General features: G+C 42.7%; 1 protein-coding gene across 1 annotated transcript in view; it reads left to right on the top strand.

Moving 5' to 3' along the window:
* The first annotated feature begins 499 nt into the window (after nucleotides 1-499).
* The window catches only part of SH3BP5 (SH3 domain binding protein 5), a 53,954-nt gene continuing 34,982 nt past the window's right edge, over nucleotides 500-19,471 (top strand). The window contains exons 1-3 of the mRNA XM_064444146.1: nucleotides 500-676; nucleotides 2,788-2,850; nucleotides 12,970-13,098. Coding sequence (XP_064300216.1) covers nucleotides 596-676; nucleotides 2,788-2,850; nucleotides 12,970-13,098 — 273 coding nt within the window. The 5' untranslated portion in view covers nucleotides 500-595. The remainder of the gene's footprint in view (nucleotides 677-2,787; nucleotides 2,851-12,969; nucleotides 13,099-19,471) is intronic.

Below are 19,471 nucleotides of genomic sequence, written 5' to 3'. Positions count from 1 at the left end.
CCAGTGGGTACAATAGTTGCTTGCCTAGCTGCCACACAATAGAAATCTGAGTTTCATTTGAATTGTCAAGGTTGTTGAAAGGGCCTTTATTATTTTTATCGCCTCCTTTTCTCCATAGACATGTCAGCCCCCAGCAGAGCCTGAAAAAGGGGGGGGGGGGATGGATGAAAGCCTCCCAAGGTATCGTTAGCATTTCCCTGCACCTGAAACTACTAATTTTGGTTTCACGCACTGCAGTTGCGCGCACTCGGTCTGCCGGGCGGGGAGCGTGGCGGGGCCAGCACCGAGCACTGCAAAACACAAACATTAACACGGGGTTGGGGGGGGGGGGGGGAAGGGGAGGGGGAAGAAAGAAGGAGCGTTGAAAAAAAAAAAACCCCATAAAAAAAGGAAACCCCGCAATTTTGCGCTCATTTCCTCCTTGCGGTGCGGATGCACAAAGCGGGGGTGGGGGGGCGCTGTCGGGAGGGAGGGGTTCCCCCGGAGGCGGGGCCGGGCGGGGGCCGGGCCGGGGCGGAGGAGCCGCGGCCGGAGGAGCCGGAGGCGGCCGCGGAAGGCACCGGCGGAGCGGGAGGCACCGGCGGTCGCCGCCGCCATGGAGCCGGGGGGCAGGCGCGGCCGCGCCGCCGAGGAGGGCCCGCGCCCGGAGGAGGAAGAGGTGGACCCCCGCATCCAGGTGAGGGCCGCCTCGCCTTGCCGGCCTCTCTGGGGCTGGGTGGCTGCCTTGATTTTATTTAAAAATGCATATAATAATTATTCTAATGATTGCCTCTTATTTTTGCCTTTAATGCATATGTACATACATATGCATAGCGCGCGCACACACACATATATATATTTATCTCATGTGCCTGTGCCGGGGGCCGGTGCGGAGCAGCCCCGGGTGTCCCGGCGCCCGCCGGCTGCGGGGGGAAGCGGCCCCGGGGCGCCCCGGCCCTTTGTTACCCCGCGGCCCCGGGCACCGCTCGGCGCCCGGCTGCGTTGGGCCGCCTTTCGTCCTCTCCTGCTCTGAAATCCCCCTCCCCTTTTCTTTTTGACCGTGACAGCGTGACCTTGCTCGTGAAATGGGGCTGATGTCCAGAAATATATGGGGGAAAACATAGATTATTTTTTAAAAATTGTTTAAAAAAGGAGCTCTAGTGGAAGATGGTGTTTCCTCTCTATGAATGCCTTCCGAAATGCTTTTTATTCTTGCATGGCTCCTAAACAAAGCTTTTCCTCCCCCAAATCATGTCTTTACCAATTGCCTGGTGCAAACTTCAGCATGCTGTGGTCCCTGAAATGAAATGTATTTTTAGGTCTCTGCAGGCTTACGGCTTTCGCCTCCGATGTTGCTGGGACTGTTTGTCATGAGTGAATATAAGGATATGTACATTGCTGAGAGGATGGATCCTTGGCATAGGGCCCTTCTTGCTGTAATTGTCATCCTCCTCTCCATCGTGAGGGTTTCTTTTCCAGAGCCGAGCAGAGCAATTGCAAAATTCACAAAACATGGTTACACAGGGTGAGGCCCTCAGCCAAAAGCTAGCTTGTTACTGCCCTGATTTTGGGAAACTGAGCTCCCTTAGTGCCTATTGATCTAATTTTGGCCTTAGGTTCTTCAGCTTGCGACACGTTTCCCCGTACCTGATTTGCACCTTGTTGATTAAACAGTGTTTTTGCTGAGTTTTCTGTTTGGTTTGAAAAAACAGGCTGCTGCATCTGCCTCCCTGAGAGCCATAACGTTCTTAGCCTTACAGTAAAAGGCAATTAGGTAATTTCTGTATGAGTGTCTGTTTCAGAAAACATGGCTATGCAAATATTTATCTTCCAAATCTTAGGAGCTGGGAATGAAATCTGACCTCTGAGGATAGGAGAACTAAGCTACTACGACTAATTCCTTTCTGATTGTAACAAGAGCAATTTTTGTAATCTAGTGGGAAATCACCCAAGTGACAATCAATTTACAGTGTTTGGTTTGTACAGCGAAACATTTCAAGGCGGATTCTGTTACGCTGGTTGAAAAGTAAAGAATGTTTGCGTTAGAGGACACTCCTGTTGAAATCATAGGCTCTCACGTGGAGTAATGTGTTGCTCAAATAAAGACGGCTATTGGAGTCTGCTCCTGAGGGTTGCTTTTTGTGGTAAGAAAGTCATTAAGAATGAGCTTTGTTTTTTACAGTAACTTGGTTCATGCCAACACCACCTCTAGTAAATATTTATTCAAGGGATTTAACACCTTTGTTTTTGCTGTTAAGAGATCAAAATGCTGGCACGAAGGCAGACTAAGTAAACGTAATCATATGTCCCATTGACTGGCTGTGTTATAAAAGGGTTTGCCAAAATCCAGAGTGAAATGCCTCTCGTGCTGCAAGACGTGTTTCTTATCAATGCTGCGCTTTCACTGTATGTCTCCTGTGATAGTAGTAACTTCACACTGATCCTTTTGCAGGGGGAGCGTGTATCTCTCTGCAAACTAGCAGATACAGACTGTATTGATCAACAAGACAGAACTTACTGTACCTTATGTTTATTTTTAATAGCGAGGAGTAAGCCAGAACAGGAAATGTACAGCCTTAAAATAAAACTATAGGGCTTCTCTGATTATTTTTCTTGTAAGTAGCAAAATAGAAGATCAGTGGCAAAGTTACTCTAAATGTCCCAAGGTTTCCTCTTGTCACTGAATTTGTAAGCCACAGCCCTTGTGAGGTTTCAGTGGGGGTACTGAATGAGCCTTCTCAGACACTTTTTTCCCCCCCCTCCCCCGATTTCTTAATACGCGTTTGACTTTTCCTTCTTTCTTTCTAGGGGGAGCTAGAAAAACTAAATCAATCTACAGACGATATCAATCGGAGAGAGACGGAGCTGGAGGTACGGAATTCATCCTTGCATTTTCCTTCTGTTCATGTTGCGTTTTGTGAGCAACAGAACTGTTTATGAGTAGGTTCCTTCCTGAATTGTGCTGATCCTGAATGGTAACTTGGCAGCAAGAGTCTGGTGGTGATATATTTTTTTTTTTAAAGGTGTGAATTGAGCTAACAGCTGGAACAGAAAGGGAGAAGGTAGAGGGATGCTGACAGTGTAAAAACCCTATGTGGAGAGCCCTCTCCTCTCCTCCCCCCACCCCGGAAACCCTATATTTAGGTTTTGAAACTAAACTTAGATAAGTTCTGTTTTTACAAGTAACTGTTTTGGGTTTGTGTTCTTGTGATTATAGACAGTGAAAGTTTCTTTGGGTAAAAGGTCTTTGCCATACAGTTACCTGCCCGTATCTCCTCCTCGGTGGCTATTTTTTTTTAGCTTGTTAGTTTTGCCTTTTTTGTAATTACTTTCTGAGTAAGAGAAGTAATGAAGGAAGGTTAGAGGAGTTGAAGGAAATTACTTCCTAGTTGAAAAAAGAGGTTTCCTTGGGCACTTAAAAAAATCTAATAGAAAGTTCTGAAGGAATTGTTTCTAAGTCCCCTAATTTCAGCTTCAGCTACTTAGTAGTTATTCTGGAAGGCTCAGTATTACTGACCTAATAACAAATCAAAACAAACTGTCCTACTTGTGTGTCTAAATTTTCTTTTGTTAACTGCAAAAGGAAGAAGATAAAGCCAGTGGAAGTGTAAGACGAATATGCTATTAAGGGAAAACTGGCATAAAATGCTACTTTAGATCCTAAATGATTTTGATAACATTACAGTATTTTGACTACTGTATCAAAACATGCTGAGATTGCAGTGATGACCATGCTCTAAAAATACATCTATAGATTTCTGTTCTGCATCTTCAAAATGTCAAAGTCTGTGTTTGATTCCCCGCCTTGTATGTGTGTTTTCATGAGATGGGTACCTGGAGCATGGGATGGTTCCTGGTAGTATTTTAAAATATTGGAGTATCTACTGTATGCACCAAACAGAATACAGGGTTATGAACTTCTTTGGAAACAAAGCAGCCTTGTCATGTGGCTGTCGTCTTCTCCCTACGTGTTTGCATTTTCTGTGCTTTGTGGCATGTAGATCGTGAATTTATTGGCAAATAAACTTAGTGGAATGGGGGACATTTTGTTATGCAAAATTAAACTATATTTCAGCTGTGAAAACTGTTCAGTGTCACCAGCTTGATTTAAATTTTATGAGGGAACTTTAAAAATCAGTATGCTGGTCTGTAACAGTACCAATTAAATGGACTTCAGGACTCTTTATATACATATATTAAAAAAATAATTATATATATCTTTTCAGTCTCCTTATTTCATGCTGAGGTACTGAAATTGAAAGATGGTGCTATGGATAGTTGCCTGGATTTCATTAATCTTGTCATAACCTTGCACGGAGGACATATTATGAAGCAGATAGAATAGTAATAATAATGCAAATGCATACTCATGAAATAAGTCCGAATGACTTAAGATGGGATTTTACTGCTTGATTAAAATTATTCATGTGTTCGAGTATTTGTAGAGCCTGGAGATTTGTAGCTACTGTGTGTGTGACAGATGGTGAGCTCAAAAGGCTCCTGGATGTATCATTGTAAATAAGAGAGCAGTGTTTCTACATTAGCTTGCTCTTAATGTTGTTGCTTACCTTAGTCTAAGAAATACTAGATGTCAGATAGTGCAGAGAATGACTATATGACGCTTTCTACCTCTATGTCATTAAATGTTTACTGCAGATCTGTCTGTAGTACTTACTATAAGCAGTGTTTGATGGAATTAATTTGAAATATCATCAACAGTATGCTTTTGTGAATGTTTCCTCTTCCCTTTTCATCTGAAAATCTTACTGGATTGAAGCCAGTTTGTGGTATCATGCAACTGCATAATTTTGAATCGGGAGGATTGTCATTACTTTTGATCTGCTTAAATTCTGAGGACAAATGCAGTTGGATGATGTAAGCAAGGGTTAATTTATGTACGCCTTGATAAATGCATTTTAAATGGACTTAAGACCTTTCTAGAGGAAAGATATTTAAAAAAACCAAACCCACCATACACTTGTGGTTAGAAAAAAAAACCCTGCATTGATACTCTGGAAAAGAAAAGAAAGCTTTGCCAACCAGACTTATAGGGTAAATCCAGAATCTAGAAGGGGGAGTTTAGAACTGGGATGATTGTGCTTCAGAGACTTTCAAAATCCTTCAGTGCTGCTGAAAACGTGGGCTTCTGGGGGAGCCGTGCTGAGTCTTTCTTTGAAGATTTGCTGTTTTGGCTGTTATTAGCTGCTTTGGGTCCCTCTTGCTACCCCTTCCTAGTTTGTGGTGTTGCTGTTATTGCAAGATATTTCATTAGAAGATGTGGTGGTCTGTTTTTTTTAACCAGACAATGGAGTTATATTTATCCTATTTTTCTATTATTATTTTCTTCATCTTTTTAGTATCTGATCATAGTTGACTAATGGGAACATAGACAGTATTGTTAGACTATGTACAGCACAAGATGCTGATTGACAGCTTCCTGTAGCATTACCTGGCAGTCCATGCATTCCCACTGTTGAATTTTTTCCCAGAATAATCTGGAAAAGCAATGGGGGCGTTTGAGTAGAAGGTATGTTTCTTTGAAGGAAGTTCAGAAAAAGACACCCATGTTTTTGTGACTTGATGTACACTCTGATAAGCAGGAAGGGTAACCTTGTGGCATCTAAGTAGTGCGAGTCTGTTCTGGACTTCCTGTAGCTTTGTAGGAGTCGCTCTAAATGTGACTGCTGACTGTCTCCAGTTCCCATTAACTGGGAAAAAAGGCTGTAGGTGTTAAATGCTTCTAAACCCCGTGCGTTTGTTCTCGCTGTGCCTCTGGTCTACATCTGCAAAATGGAAGTAAAAATGCTGCTTTACCCAATGGAAATGTTATGGGGCTGAAATCAGTAGAGGCTTCTAGGATTTTGAGCCTACACTGTCTTGGTGTAGCCGTAGACATGTCCGTGTTAGAACAATGTAGAAAATACTGGTGTTTGCTGTTCACAGAGGTGATAAAATGGGGAATTCTAGTCAGCTTGCCTGTTTTTAATCTTATTTTAAAACATAAAAGCCACCTGCGAGGGGGTGGATTTACACGCGTGGCATGACTTGAACAGTTTCTGGTTTTTTGCTCTTTTGACCTATCCTATTAAACCCTGGGGAAATACCCTGACCTGATGATGCTTGAAGCCTGTTCAGGACTTGCGGAGCTGCTAAAGGGCACTGAGTGGCTGGTAGTTATATGTTGTGTTAATGTATTGCCTGTTAATGAATCTTTGATTAGGCTTGATTTAAAATCCATAATGCTGCTCATACTAAGTGCAACACTGAGCACTACTGACACAGCAAAGGATGATAAGGGTCCTCCGAGGGATTTAACGCTTGGCTTCGCTAATGTCCCTGTTTATGTTTGAAGTGTCTGTGAAGAGGTGGGGGAAACATCTTGCAGTAGAGATAGAAGTATGTTTTGGCCAAATGCAAGTTAGAGTGGCGCCTTGCTATTTGAGCTTTTTTCCTGTTTATTGGAAATGCATCTCCATCTGAACTCACATCAGGGGTTGCAAATGTACTTAACAAATGCGCACAACTCTCCTGTCCAGCTAACTCATACACATCTTTGGCTCCTGAATGTACAATTCCGTTGTAACAAATTCACGCAGTGACCCTCTGGCATCATTGCAGGGAGGGGAAATACAGCACATACCATTAAAATTACCACTGGAATCCCAGCTATCCCAAATGTGGTTTTTGTTAGAGAGAGTTTTTGTGTTGCTGGAGCTACAGGCTTGCCAGTGTTGTTAAGGGGAAACAACTGCACGTGAAAACTAGAGCTGAACAGTGCTGCTTTCAGCCATTCTTGTTTTAAGTAGGGCCTGGTTAGGATCCTTCTTGTATGCTTGCCTAGATCCTCTAGTCCCAATCTACAAGACTTAATGTTACATTTAGTCCTCGATTTATCCTAGACGTCACCCTGCGTTGGTGTTAGGGTCGAAGGAAAAGGGTGTATCAGCTGTGGTTCTCTTTTCACTTGTAAGCCTTGTCAGCATTTGAACCCCTTTCAGAAGGGGAAGGGCTATTTTATTTAGAGTTGCTGTTCTTACTTCCTCACTAAAATACTTGTGTTTGGGGTAAAGCTCAAGCTTTTGACCCTGTCACACACAAGAATTTTAAGTAGACTTTAAAAAAAAATTCCTCAATCTTTCAAGTTTTAGAAAAATGGCCTGTCAGTGGCAGGAATTTCATTCTGGGCACGCCTGCTTGGCCTGGGGAAACGTCTATCTGTAGAAACATCTGCTGCCTTATCAGCATCCCTGTGCAGCATTTTCCAATGCCCATAACATGTACATGGATAAGGGAGAAGCAGCTCACTGGCTGGTGTTCCTGTTGGTTTTTGGAGGGTGATATATGTACATGATGGATTTGTCCAGCACTAGCAGGACAAATCTTTCCATGTCTCTTTGTAGTCTACTTGTTTCCATGGGAAATGGCTCCTGCGTGTGGATTGCTTGTTATTTTGCCTTCTGCTTTCATCCATGGATGAGTAAGGAAAGGCTCCTTCCTCTGCTATGGCTCTGGAAAGATTTTGTCACCCGAGTGAGTCAAAGGGCTTTAGCTGATTCACGTTCTTGAAGCAGAGGTGGGTTTCCACCCCAAGGGAGGGAGGAAGGGTTAGGGAGAGAAATCGTGTTTTGGAAGGAGCACCCAGTGCCCTCCCCTGCCTGCTTTCCTCTCCTTTCTTCTAAGAGAACTGAAAATACCAGTGTGTTTGTAGTCTCAGACTGTAACTGTCTGCAGGCAGGAGGTTAGAGCAACTTCCAAATGCCAATTTTTATTGTTCTTATATGACAAATTAGCAGCTGGGGGGAGGGGGGGGGAAATGCTCTTCCCCATGCTTGGAAGTTAAGTGAGGCTTCCTTGCACTATGTTTTTAAGGTTTGGTAGTCAGTCTTGGTGCCTGAGCAGTTCAAGTAAACCAATAGATGTTAAAAATATCATTAACCTGTTTGATGCTCTGAGGTAGATCTCTGAGCACACGCATGTGCATCTCTCTGGTATGCATGTAACTGGGAAGCCTACCTGCTTTCACACTTGGATGTTGTTGATAGTGTGACACTACTTTGAGTTGGAAATGAGCTTTTGCAGCTGGTAGGTCTCTGCAGCAGTGGAAGGCAGGTATGGATACTGCCTGCCTCTTGGAAATAGATGAAGCATGTCTCTTGGTCAGCAATTTCATTTCCCATGCACATTCCAGGCTGGCTTAATGGGTTGCCAGTGGTTCTGCACACCAGTTTGTCAGAAAGGTCATAGGACAACCTCTGTAAATGAAATTTAGATGTGCTTGGTACTAAGATGCTTCATAGCTGGTTGATGTGTTAATTTTAAAAAGAAAATTGTTTGAAAATACATGCCTCATTTGAGGGGCAGAAATAGTTATTTGCCTGTCATCTGGCAGCTAACACCAGCTCATCACCATCACTCATGTGAAAGGAAAACAAGCATGCTTTATTCTCCAACAGGTGCAGCGTAAGTGTAAAATTGTATTTTTGTTTCCTTCCACATTTGAGGGTAGATCTCCAAAATGCTGCTGTATGGATGGCCTGTTGTTAAGCATGGTCCCTCTTTTGGAGCTGTAGCAGATAGCTGCCCAGCAGCCAGTTGCTGGAAACAAGGTCTGCTTTTAATAATGAACTATTGCAGCAAAAGCATATATGGGGTAGAAGTCTGGCATGCTCCCTAAAACTGTGCTTGTGAAATCTATCATTTGGGAGAAAAGTGCTCAGGGTTTCCAGGAAGAAAGTTGTTGAGAGTGGAGCTCTTGCAGCCGTAGAACAAGATGTTGAAAAGTAAACTGCAGCTGTTCATGTGATGCACTAAGTGCTATCTGCTACAGTGTGTGTATGACAAATGCTTAGGTAGTGAGAGTCTAGTTATTAAGACTATCACTTCAGTGAGAAGTTTCAACTGCAGCTTTTTTGTTTTTTTGCAACTTGCGACATGCGTTGAGGCTAAAGTGCCTTAATTGGCTTTTGTCCAGCTTTAGAAAGGCTTGTCATCATCTCATTGAGCAAATAGGAGGGAACAAACATTGAAAATGTTAGCCAGGCAGCTTTCAATATCACATTTCTGTTTGCAAAATCAGTAACAAGGTGTTCTTAAAAATGATTGTGTAAGATTAGGAGCAAGTAGGGGGGAAAACAAGCTTTTGAAATGTTGTCTGGGTGTTTGAGATGTCTTCTGTCAGTTGTGTTGCTTCTGTTACGGTTTATACGGTCTGTGTATTTATTCAGTGCAGTGATGAGAAAAACAAATCCATGTGTTTTTTTTCCAGAAACACCCAGAAATGGTGAGTGTGACTCACAGGTCTTTTACCTAAGGCTGCATACTTGCTTTTATCACTAACTAGCATTTCTGCTGGGAAAGGATCATCCTCCAAGGAACTGAAATACAGAAACCAGGAGTTGAGGACTGTGCTAGGAAAGTTGCATGGCGTACGCTGCCACGGGCAAAACGGACACAGTGCAGTGAGTTGCAGGAATCGTTGTCTTTCCTGTCTCTATTATCCATATGTGCTAAGTAAAGGTCTGAACAAAGCAAGTTTGGCAGTTAAATAGTAACACTTGTAGGGAAGCGTGTCACACCAGAGGATTTGGTAAGTGAGTTGAAGGTGGTGTGGTTGTCTTCCTAACACAGATGTAAGGCTTCCCTCATGCTGGGGGCCATGGATGAACTGCACTGCTGTGCTGTTCCTGAGCCTCTAAGTTTTTGAAGTGAGTGTTCTTCCAGAAAAGACCATTAAGAGGATTTATAGCTTTGAACCACTTCACATGTGGGTTGAAGTGTCTCACTGACAGTAACACAGGAAGCCAGACATAGAGCAGGGAATTAAATTGATTCCCAAGTTATTGCCCTGACCACAGGCCCATCCTTCCCATGAACCACAGATGTGCTTTTCATGTCATGTAAGTAGCAAGAGCACCAAGTCCAGTGCTCCTGGTGCAATTGCCTTGGTGCTTCTAACCTCCCCAGTTTCACATGAAGAGTAAAAATAGCTGCTGCACCTGTATTTCCTGTTTAAATTTCCCCAGGGGCACCTGCCAGGGGGATTTTGCACTGTCCCAAGGGTGATGAGTTTTAGAGGTGCTCTGCCAGCACATGGCAGGGGTGACGCGCTGGGTGCGGCTGTGCGTGTGCAGGAGAGAGCTGTGCCCCTGCTCACAGGAGATGTTGCCATAGCTCCCAGATCAAAGCTGTGGTCACTGAGACCATGGGAGCCAAATCAGTTTGGACAGAGGAGGCTGGGTGGTGTGAATGCACTGGGATGCTGCAGGAGCACACACGGTGTTGATAGACAGTGTGGGATTGTTTGTTTTTGTAGTGTAGTTGGGGCTAGTGGGGAGTAAAATTGGTTTGTGTAGTGCAGGAGAGGGCATGGGTTTGGAATGACACCTTCTCAGAGACCTCAGCATCTTGTTGCCGTGACCGAAGTGAATGGCTGGAAACCTTTGGTAGGGGGGCTGATCCCAGCAGAGTACGAGTGTTTGCTTATTCTCTCATGCAGAAGGTGGTGGAGCCTATAGGCTTGTGTTCCTGACAGTCAGGAGCCTGAGAATAAATGCTATTTAAAATAAGTAATGTGATGGATGACATGGGTATAAAGTTCTAGGGTGTTTTGGTTTTAGTTATTGCTCTTCACTGGAAGAAATGAGGATGGTCAGACCCAAATAAAGCCTCAAAATAGGAAGCAGACATCTTTTTCGGAAAATGATAAACTGGAAGTTCACAGCAGTTTGTTCTTCAGCTGAAGCTCGCTGTTCTGTGTAACTAGCTACGCGTGGCGGGGCTGCGCTCATGGGTAAATGTGTCCTTAACCATTTGCAAGACCTGTGCCTCAGGTGCCAGTTACAGGGTTAGTTATGGTTTAGTAATTTGTGTGTACTTTGTCTGAGTTGGTGGGTGATTAATGGGTACAGAAGTTGCTGTTAGTTTGACTGCTCTGTCCTTAGTGTGTTTTGGTTAGTTTTTTCTTTTTTTTTTTTTTAAAACTCTAGGTGGTGACTAGTCCTCTTCTTTCGTATTGGATAAAAGTGTATGTAATTATCACATTAATACATTTGGGGTAGGTCTCTAAGCACAGATGTGGTAGTGATGGTTTCTTTGTTCCAAGTGCTTATCTTACAAACATGGGAACTGAATTTTCTGATGAATCACTGCATAGGGCTTTTTTAAAATTAATGCGTATACAGTTATGTTTTTCTTTAATTATTTGCTTTCCACAACTAGTATCCTGATATGCAGCTTTCACAAAGAAAGTAAAAAACAAACCTTCAGGCTCACTTATTTAGAAATGAGTTTTTAATTTTATTCCTGCGCTTGTAGGAATTTTTTGTTAAATATGCTTTAGTACCTCAACGTTTTTCTTGCCATATAGTCATCGAGCTTGCAGTCTTATTTCAGTTACTTGTGAAACTCATCTTGAGCAGTGAACCATGCCTGATAGTTTAGTTGGAAATATTCAAACTCTTCTCGCTGAGAAAATCATTGACTCGATACATATTGTTTGAGTGACACATTTCAGGCTTTCACTAAGAAATTAGATTATTGACTGGATTTGAGTTAGTAAAATAATAAGTTAATGTGCATTTGATTCTCCATTTTTGACCTTGTTATCCATTTGCATACTTCCTTAGAATAAATTGGAGTACCTTAAGAATCTAAAGCTATTTGCATTGGACTAAAATTTTACTGATGGTAATATTAACAGTAAAAAGGAAGCAAAGAAGCTTTTACTGAAGTACGTTGCATTTTCTGTAAAAACTAATGCGTTATTGCAGTCACCCCCCTCCCCCCCTTCCGAGAGCATGGTGGGAGGTTCCAATGTATTTTAATTCTTCCAATGAATAAACAGTTGTGCATTCTAGAAATCCTCAACAATAACGACAAAAACCTTCTGAATTAGAGCACTTCTTCAAGCCAGCTGCTTCCTGATAATCAACATGTCACTCTAGCAGTCTGCATAAATCCTGCTCTCTAATTAGAATTACAAGGCTTGTCAAGAGCTCACATGGCCCTTCCTCTTCATCTCCTTAAATTCTGGGCCAGGTCCCAGCCTGAATTTGCATCTCTCTGCAATAATTCCATTGATTTAGAGTCTGTGTTGGATGCCTGAGATCGAAATCAGAATCACTTTGCTTAAAATTTCAGTGGAGCAGAGAAAGTATTTTAATGGCTTCAGCTAATCATGGAAAGAGGGCAACTCATCCAGTTTGGAAGTAGCTGGAATTTACTTTTCTTAAATGTAGTAGATACTAACAATCAAATTGAAAGTAGGCGTCCTTACCCATTGATGCAAACCATAGCAGAAAACATGGGCTTTTGTGGCAGAAAGTCTTGCCACGAGGACTTGGAAGCTTTTTGCTGCTATTGAAGTAAGTAAGGTGTGTTTGTAAAAGGAAAGAGGAGCTGACTTGAAGACATGCCATGTGGGAAGTGTCCAGTTCTTCCTGCAGAAAGCAGATCCTCTCCATCCTTGTTTGCATTGTGAAATGGTGTGTCTGGGGGGAACAGTACTAAGGGTGTGACATGCTAAGCTTTTGGAGATGCTGATTCCTGCTGATTTGCTAGCCTGCTGTGGGGATTTAGCCTGCCTGTTAGCCCCATTCTAGCACTGTCTAGAAAAGATGTCTTTGCCATTGAACTCCCTCTCAGAACTTACTACGCTGCTGTTTGCCAAGTAATTTACAAACTATTCATCTCTGAGAAGCCCTGCCAGAAGTGACATCTAGCACAGGCTATTGCAGGCTTTTTATGAAAGCTGTCTCTGAAAGACAAAGATTTGGTGTCCAGGATGCTAGCTTTCGGATGCAGTTCTGGGTTCCTTTTATTACCTCCATTGAAGAATTCTGGCTTAGTCAAGATGCCAGTAACTGTTTTGAATGTGTCAGCTTGTGTGTGAATGTAAAGAGCAACCTGAAGGTAGGAACAAACAGGTAGAAATAAATTTCAAACTCTAATCTGTCTTTGTCCTTTTTCTTCCCTTTCTGCTACGTTTTGAAGGATGCACGCCAGAAGTTCCGCTCCGTGCTGGTAGAAGCAACAGTAAAACTGGATGAACTGGTAAAGAAGATTGGAAAAGCTGTAGAAGACTCTAAACCTTACTGGGAGGCTCGGAGGGTGGCCAGGCAGGTGAGAACTTTCTGCCTTATAAAGCTTGTGCTGGTAGTCGCAGAGTACATACTGACTGCATTGCTTTCCTGCTATTAATAAAATCTTCAGCAGATGCACTTGGTTGACACTGGTCTGTGTCTTCACTTGCATGTCAGCCATGTGAATCAATGGCAAAAATGTGTTTCTTCACAGCTGCACGTGTTCTTTAGTCCAAGAGCAGCTAGAGCAGACACAAACGATGAGTAGCTGTTCTTTCATTATCAGTGGCCTTTCAGAGCCCTGCTCTTTCCTATCAGTAGTTGTTGTTATTTGAAAATGCAGTGTAAAATTTGTGTATCTGCTTTTTCTTCTTAAAACAAAATGCTCAGCAGCTAAATGGCTGCAGCTGGAAGCTGCTGGGAAAGAGGCTGGAGTGGGGCAGACTTGGGGAAACCTGCAGGGTTTCGTGCTGATTAGGTTGTGTTGAAGCAAGAATCTGCCGAATATGGCTGTAAAGTGTGTTGGTTTGGTGAGAAACTGAGCTCTGCTTTCTGTACTGTGATTAGGACCTTACCTCCCTTGCCCCAGTTACTACTTGATTATTGATAGGCCTGTGTGGCTGAAGCAGGAAAGGATGAGGTGTGGAAGTAAAGGTGTGATCTACTTGGCTGCAGGGAAAGCAAGAAAGCTTGTGAGATGTCAGGCAGCTTCTCACTTTAGGGAAAAAGTAGCTGAGGGTTGAGTATGTGGTGGCTTAGGCAATGCTTCTGCTTGTTGTCTGTAGTGGGGTTTGCTGGTATCTGAGGCTTTTTGATTTTTTCCTAAGGCAGGGGGAGGCTTTTCCTGGGTGCTACTTCTGTTTTCTCTTGAGGCAGGGAGAGGCAGAAGTAGAAGAAAAGTTGCCTACAGCTGCTGCTTCCGTGCTTGGCTAGAAAGATGTGTGGGGCAGCATCGGTGGCTGGGCAGCCAGGATTGGCTGCCATTGTGTTCAAGGGAAGAGTGAGAGATGGGGTAGCACGTGTGAAATACATGAAAATTACGGAAGGATTTTGTTGGTAATAATAGGTAGGGGATGAGGTTGAGGGATGAGAGAAGTAGTGTAGGTGTGTTCCAGAAGGCAGAAAGTAAACTCGCAGAGAAGGGGAGATAAGAGAATACATCCTCAGAACAAGGCACAGGAGAGGGAGGCATGAATGCAAGCTTCATTGCTTTGAAACCTGATGAAGCAGGAATTGGATGGAAGAGATGCGGTATGCAAGATAATATGCAACCATGTTGACCCTTTAAATTGCTCGGCGTTATTTTGGAGCCATTGTTTCAGGCAGTGGGGATGATGTGTAGGGGTTGTTAGGTTTAATCCTTCAGGCTAGAAGCAGCACAGCAAATAGGTAAACTCTGCTTCAAAGCACAGCAAGCACGGTATCTGCTACTCAACTGTAACCACTCTGAAAGCAATCCCTGTTCATGGGGCCTATGGTGTGTGCTAGAGATAAATCAGTAGTAAGTCAGAGAAAGAGAGGAAGTTAGTAACAAAATAAGATCAAGGCATTGTTTATATTGTATTAGTATGTGCAATTTAGGGGAAAAAATTCCCCCAAATCGTGCCTCGAGTATTATCATATACTTCTGTTACTATGAATAGCTATGTAAGGCATGATGCATAGGACTTGAAGAGTTATTCCTAGAAAAGTCAATGGTAGAAATGCGTATTCTGCAGTACAAAACAATCAGATGACTGAGGTTTGTAACATCAGGCGCTGAGACCAGTGAACTTTGTCCTCTGTCCTGAAGTTGGCAGCAGATTATGTCCTGAAAATGGAATTTTTTACTGCTATGTCTTTGCTACCCCTGAAATCCATTCAGTCATTCTAGTTCAAAGGTGCTTTACAAGACCACTAAGACACCCAATCCATTCTGTCATTAGCTAGATTTAAATGCTGTTTGTCCCAGATCTGCTAATTTGCTATGCACTCAATTTTCTTTTAATTCCTTGATAGCATTTCATTTTTTTTTTAAAGCAGGGATTTCCTTTCTAACTGTTCATTTCGCTTTTTCCCATTTTGTGTTATGGAGCCAGTCACAGAACAGAGCTCCCTCTTTGTACCTGCTTAGCAGACAGAGCTGGAAGATGATTTCTGGTTTCCCTTTGGCTCTTTGTCTAATAAAATCTTGAAATAGAAAGTGTGAGTGCTAGGAGGAGTATTGGTGTTGAAAGACAGCGAATCTATCTGGAAACCAGGAGATTGGAAAGATGAGTACCGATCATCAGTAAAGCACCTGCCTAAAGAGTTTTTAGTCTAGAAAAGTTCCACTTAACTGGGAACAACTATATTAAAGCCAGGGAGGAGTGGGCAGGGAAATATGAAACTAGAGGAGTTATCAGAATATTAATACGTTTAGGTGCCAGCCAGACCACATCTTTCTTTTATACTTTGATTTGTAATATTGTAGAGAAATCATGGGAACAGCTTGATATTTTTCTGTTAAAAATTATAAAAACATCTGACCTCTGAAGACTGTTTTCCACCTCTGTCTTTACAGTTATTTTAGAGCCATTAGGCTGCCTCTGAAAAACGTAGGCACAAGGTTCTCTGTGGTTGAAACAGCTTTAATTAAACAATAACAGAAAAATGCACGACTGCTTGTAAGAGAAAGGGAAGTGTAAATTCTTGTTTGTTGTTTTCAGTAAGGGGAAGTAAAAATATGACCTATAAATTAAAGTTTTCTGGGAACAAAGAATGGCATAATTAATGACGCCTAGTTTGGCAGAAATGCGGGAGTTGTCCAGAGTCACTTGCATTTAAGATGTCAGTCGTAGGGTGAGCTGGCTGATGCAAGTTGTATTTAGTCATACCGAGGAGCTTGTTTTCACTTGGCACAAGCATGATTCCTTTCTGGAAATACATGTTTCATTTATTAAGATAAAACCCATTAAAATGGTATGAGGGCACTGATGTGGGGTCAGCAAAAAACAGATGTCCCTCAGTCAAGTATTTCCCTGGAGAAGCTATAGGACCTTAAGTCCTTTTGTCTCCTCACCCTTATCCCCATCTTGTGCAATCCTCTGTTGCCAGAAAATGGTGAATTCAAAACAAATTAATTCTCCCATGCAAGAGTTTCATAGCATCTTGATTGTGTAATGTGTGCCAAGAGAATTTCAGCTTGGCCTATCACAGGGTGAAACTTTGCTTTAACAGAACAATGGTCCCTTAGCGTTAAGATTTGAGCGCTTTGCCCTCTGAAGCGGTGGCGCAGGGAATCAAGATGCTGTCTGTTGGCACCAAAGTAGTAACGTTCAGCTTTTGCCGAGACAGAAGTGAGAGTTGGCTAATGTTCTTGCCCCTGTAGTTTTCATGCAACTTCTGCCAAGACAACTTTGTTTGATTCCTCACTTGGTACACCAGTGGGCATTTTGTGTTTATTGCAGGCACACCTTACTGTTTTGGAGCATTTTGATGCAAATTTGTTGTTTAATCAAATTTGAATGTATTTCTCTGCTGCAAGAACTTTTTTTGCATTTGGCATATTGTCTTTTCATGTTGTTCTTTAACCTATGCTGTAATGCACATGTCCAATGGAAGAACCAGCAATAGGAAATTCCTATAATCCAGAAGGTGGTTATGGGAAGATCAATCTTCCATGTCTGTGGGTTTTGGTTGGTTGTTTTGTTTGTTTTTGTTTTTTGTTTTGGGGTGGGGGGTGTGTGTTTGAGTTGGGTTTTTTTGTTCTTTGTTTCTGGTTTGTTGTGTTTTTTTGTTGCGGATTGTGGGGTGTTTGTGTTTTCTGTGTGGTTTTTTTTTCTTTTGCTAGTAATCTGGTTCCCTGGTTGACTAGTCAGAGAATTAGATGTTTATTGCCCAGAGGTAATGGGGAAGAAGGGTGAAGTTGCCAGGAAACACTAATAATGTAAACAACAGTATAGGGCTTGAGCCTCTGAGGCAAGGAGTGTCTTAAGCCACTGTTGACTTAGCATTTTGCAGGGCTGGGGCTGGGAAGCACCTGCGCAATAGTGTCTGAGCAGGTAATAGAGTTTGAGAAGTGTGTTACCTCCCTAGTGACAGGATGCTGTGCAAAAGCAACTGCGGTCTATTGCATAAATCACTGGGCTGATAGGAGCCGATTTTGTGCTGCTGCATGGCATAGATAAATTACTTTGTCTCTTAGTTCCCGTGTATAATGGAGCTGTCAGGCTGCTGTGAAGCCAAGTTCATTAAGGGAAGTAAAAGCACTGTGGGGTCATTGGGTGAAAGGTGCCATTAAAACACTGTTATCTGTATGTCATCACTTGTGAAGCCAGGGACAAACTGAACAGAAGGACTTGCATTTCTGCTCTGCTTCTGCTGAAAAAAAAATCTGATAAAAATGTATTCTCTCCCACGCCCATGAATAAAACAAGCCATGCATTTGTAGTGACTGTAACCTGTATGAAAGCCCTGGGAGTGTTGCTTTTAATTAAGCTTTAGCTCTTACTATTGAGTAGCTTTTTTGCAGAGCCAGGAGTTGTTTTAGTCCCCAGTACTGGCTCAAACTGGGAGTAGGTGTGGATGCTTTGCTCTGCTTTAGTACTGAGCTTATTTGGGAGGGACATCGTTTTGCTTTGTGATATTCCCCTCACCCTCGTTTAGCTTTTACAACAGAGTGTCAGAAAACTTGCTTCAGGCAAAAATGGATGAACAATCTATGCTAGGTCATAGCCACATGCATCTCACTAATGCGTGCAGCTAGTGTTCAGAGAACAATTATGTTGAAGGGTATGCATGTTCTGCTTCCCCTTGGGTCACTCTTCCTGGTTCAGCTTTACAACTAGTTCTTCTTTTCATGTTGTTGTCATACTTTCTTAAGCAGTACCTTTTTATCTGAGAAGGCTTGGAAAAACAGGCTGGAATCGGTATGTACAATGGTTCTTCCCTGCTAACGTTGAGGTATACCCAAGAGGAAGTGCAGCTGATGGACAAGTAGATTGTGTTCAGAAAGGACAGCGAACCTGTCTCATTCACTGCGACTTTTTACGTAGTAGAGCTCCCTTCTCTCACCTCACTAATAATCTTTCACTCATGCAATATTTTATACTAAATTGCCACATCTGTTTGAAGAAAATAACTGACAGGGTAAAGAATTATTAGGAGTGAGCTTTCAGATATTCAGACCCTGGGTCTCCATTTTGCCTGTCTTCACAAAACTTAGGGCCCTTAATCACTGATGGTAGTCAGTGGTGAGAGGTAGGTGCATTTGAAGAGCCTTTTGAGGTACATACGTCTTCCTTAAATGCAGAGGGAGTTAGGACATCTTGTCTTGGGTTGTTTAGCCGTTTGAAAGTTGTTGGGTGAATCCTGCATCAGGTGGTTTGATGAATCTTATATCCAAAGTGAATCAGGATGGAAAGTAGCTGCTGTAACCTTGCAGAACAGGAACTGAGGAGGAACTGAGCCACTTGATGGTGAAAGTGGGAGGGGTGTAAGTAGATAAAAGCACACTTACCTAGTTGGAAGACTCTTCCTCAGCAGATGAGACCGATACCATTCTTTGCAGAAGTCAGGATTGCAGTGCCTGTAAACGAACGGACCTTTCCAAAGTGGCTGTTGTACCTCAGTTTCTATGAGTTCACCTTGACATGTCTGAAAGTAGTGCGGCAAGTGTGGAATGTTACAGATGGTAACTTTCTTAGCTCAGGAGACAAAAGCTTTTAAAATTCACATAAATTGGAGGTGCAAAACTGCCAATCACTCTTAAAAATTAATTAGGAACTGGAAACTGGTCTTGCCAGTGCTGCTTCCCGCAGCACCCAAGTTTCCCATCCAAATTCACTCAGTGAGTGAGAGCTCATGGGATCACAGCACCAGCTGGCTCTGCTGTGGACAGGGCAGCACTGAGTGTGGGTGACAGCTCCTGGGTCCAGATCCAACAGCGGTGGATATCCAGGTGTTCCCCTCTGGTTCCTAGGCACTAACTGTGTTATCCATTGGTATGTTGGACGTAGTCATGTCATAAGGAATCTCCTTTTTGATTCTACTTTTATGAGCTGAAGCCTTCATGCTCACATTTAAGAAAACAAGGAGTTAAGAGTGATTCGTATTATCTGGTAAGCTTATCTTGGCAAAAAAGGTGGAGGGAGAGGAAACTTGAGATGCAAAATTTAAATGTCAGCAGAACTGTGACAGACTTGCATTCCTGTTTGGCAACTTGCCGTGAAGCTAGTAGAAAGCAAAAATTATTGGCACAGTTACAGTGGAGCAACCAACTGACCTTGCATGGCTGAAGGAGTGTTTCTGGTTAACTGTTTAGAAACCAAAAAACTATCTGGTGGATTCACATTTTCAAAGCAAGGATACAGAAACTTGAAAATTGACTTTAATAAACCTTATACAAATCCTTCCAATGGTTTAAGAAAAAACCCAAACATCCAGAATACTTG

Source organism: Phalacrocorax carbo, chromosome 2 (assembly GCF_963921805.1).
Source record: "Phalacrocorax carbo chromosome 2, bPhaCar2.1, whole genome shotgun sequence".
NCBI classification, from domain to species: domain Eukaryota; kingdom Metazoa; phylum Chordata; class Aves; order Suliformes; family Phalacrocoracidae; genus Phalacrocorax; species Phalacrocorax carbo.
Note: the sequence above shows the minus strand (reverse complement) of the source record. Positions and strands in the feature narration are given on the sequence as shown.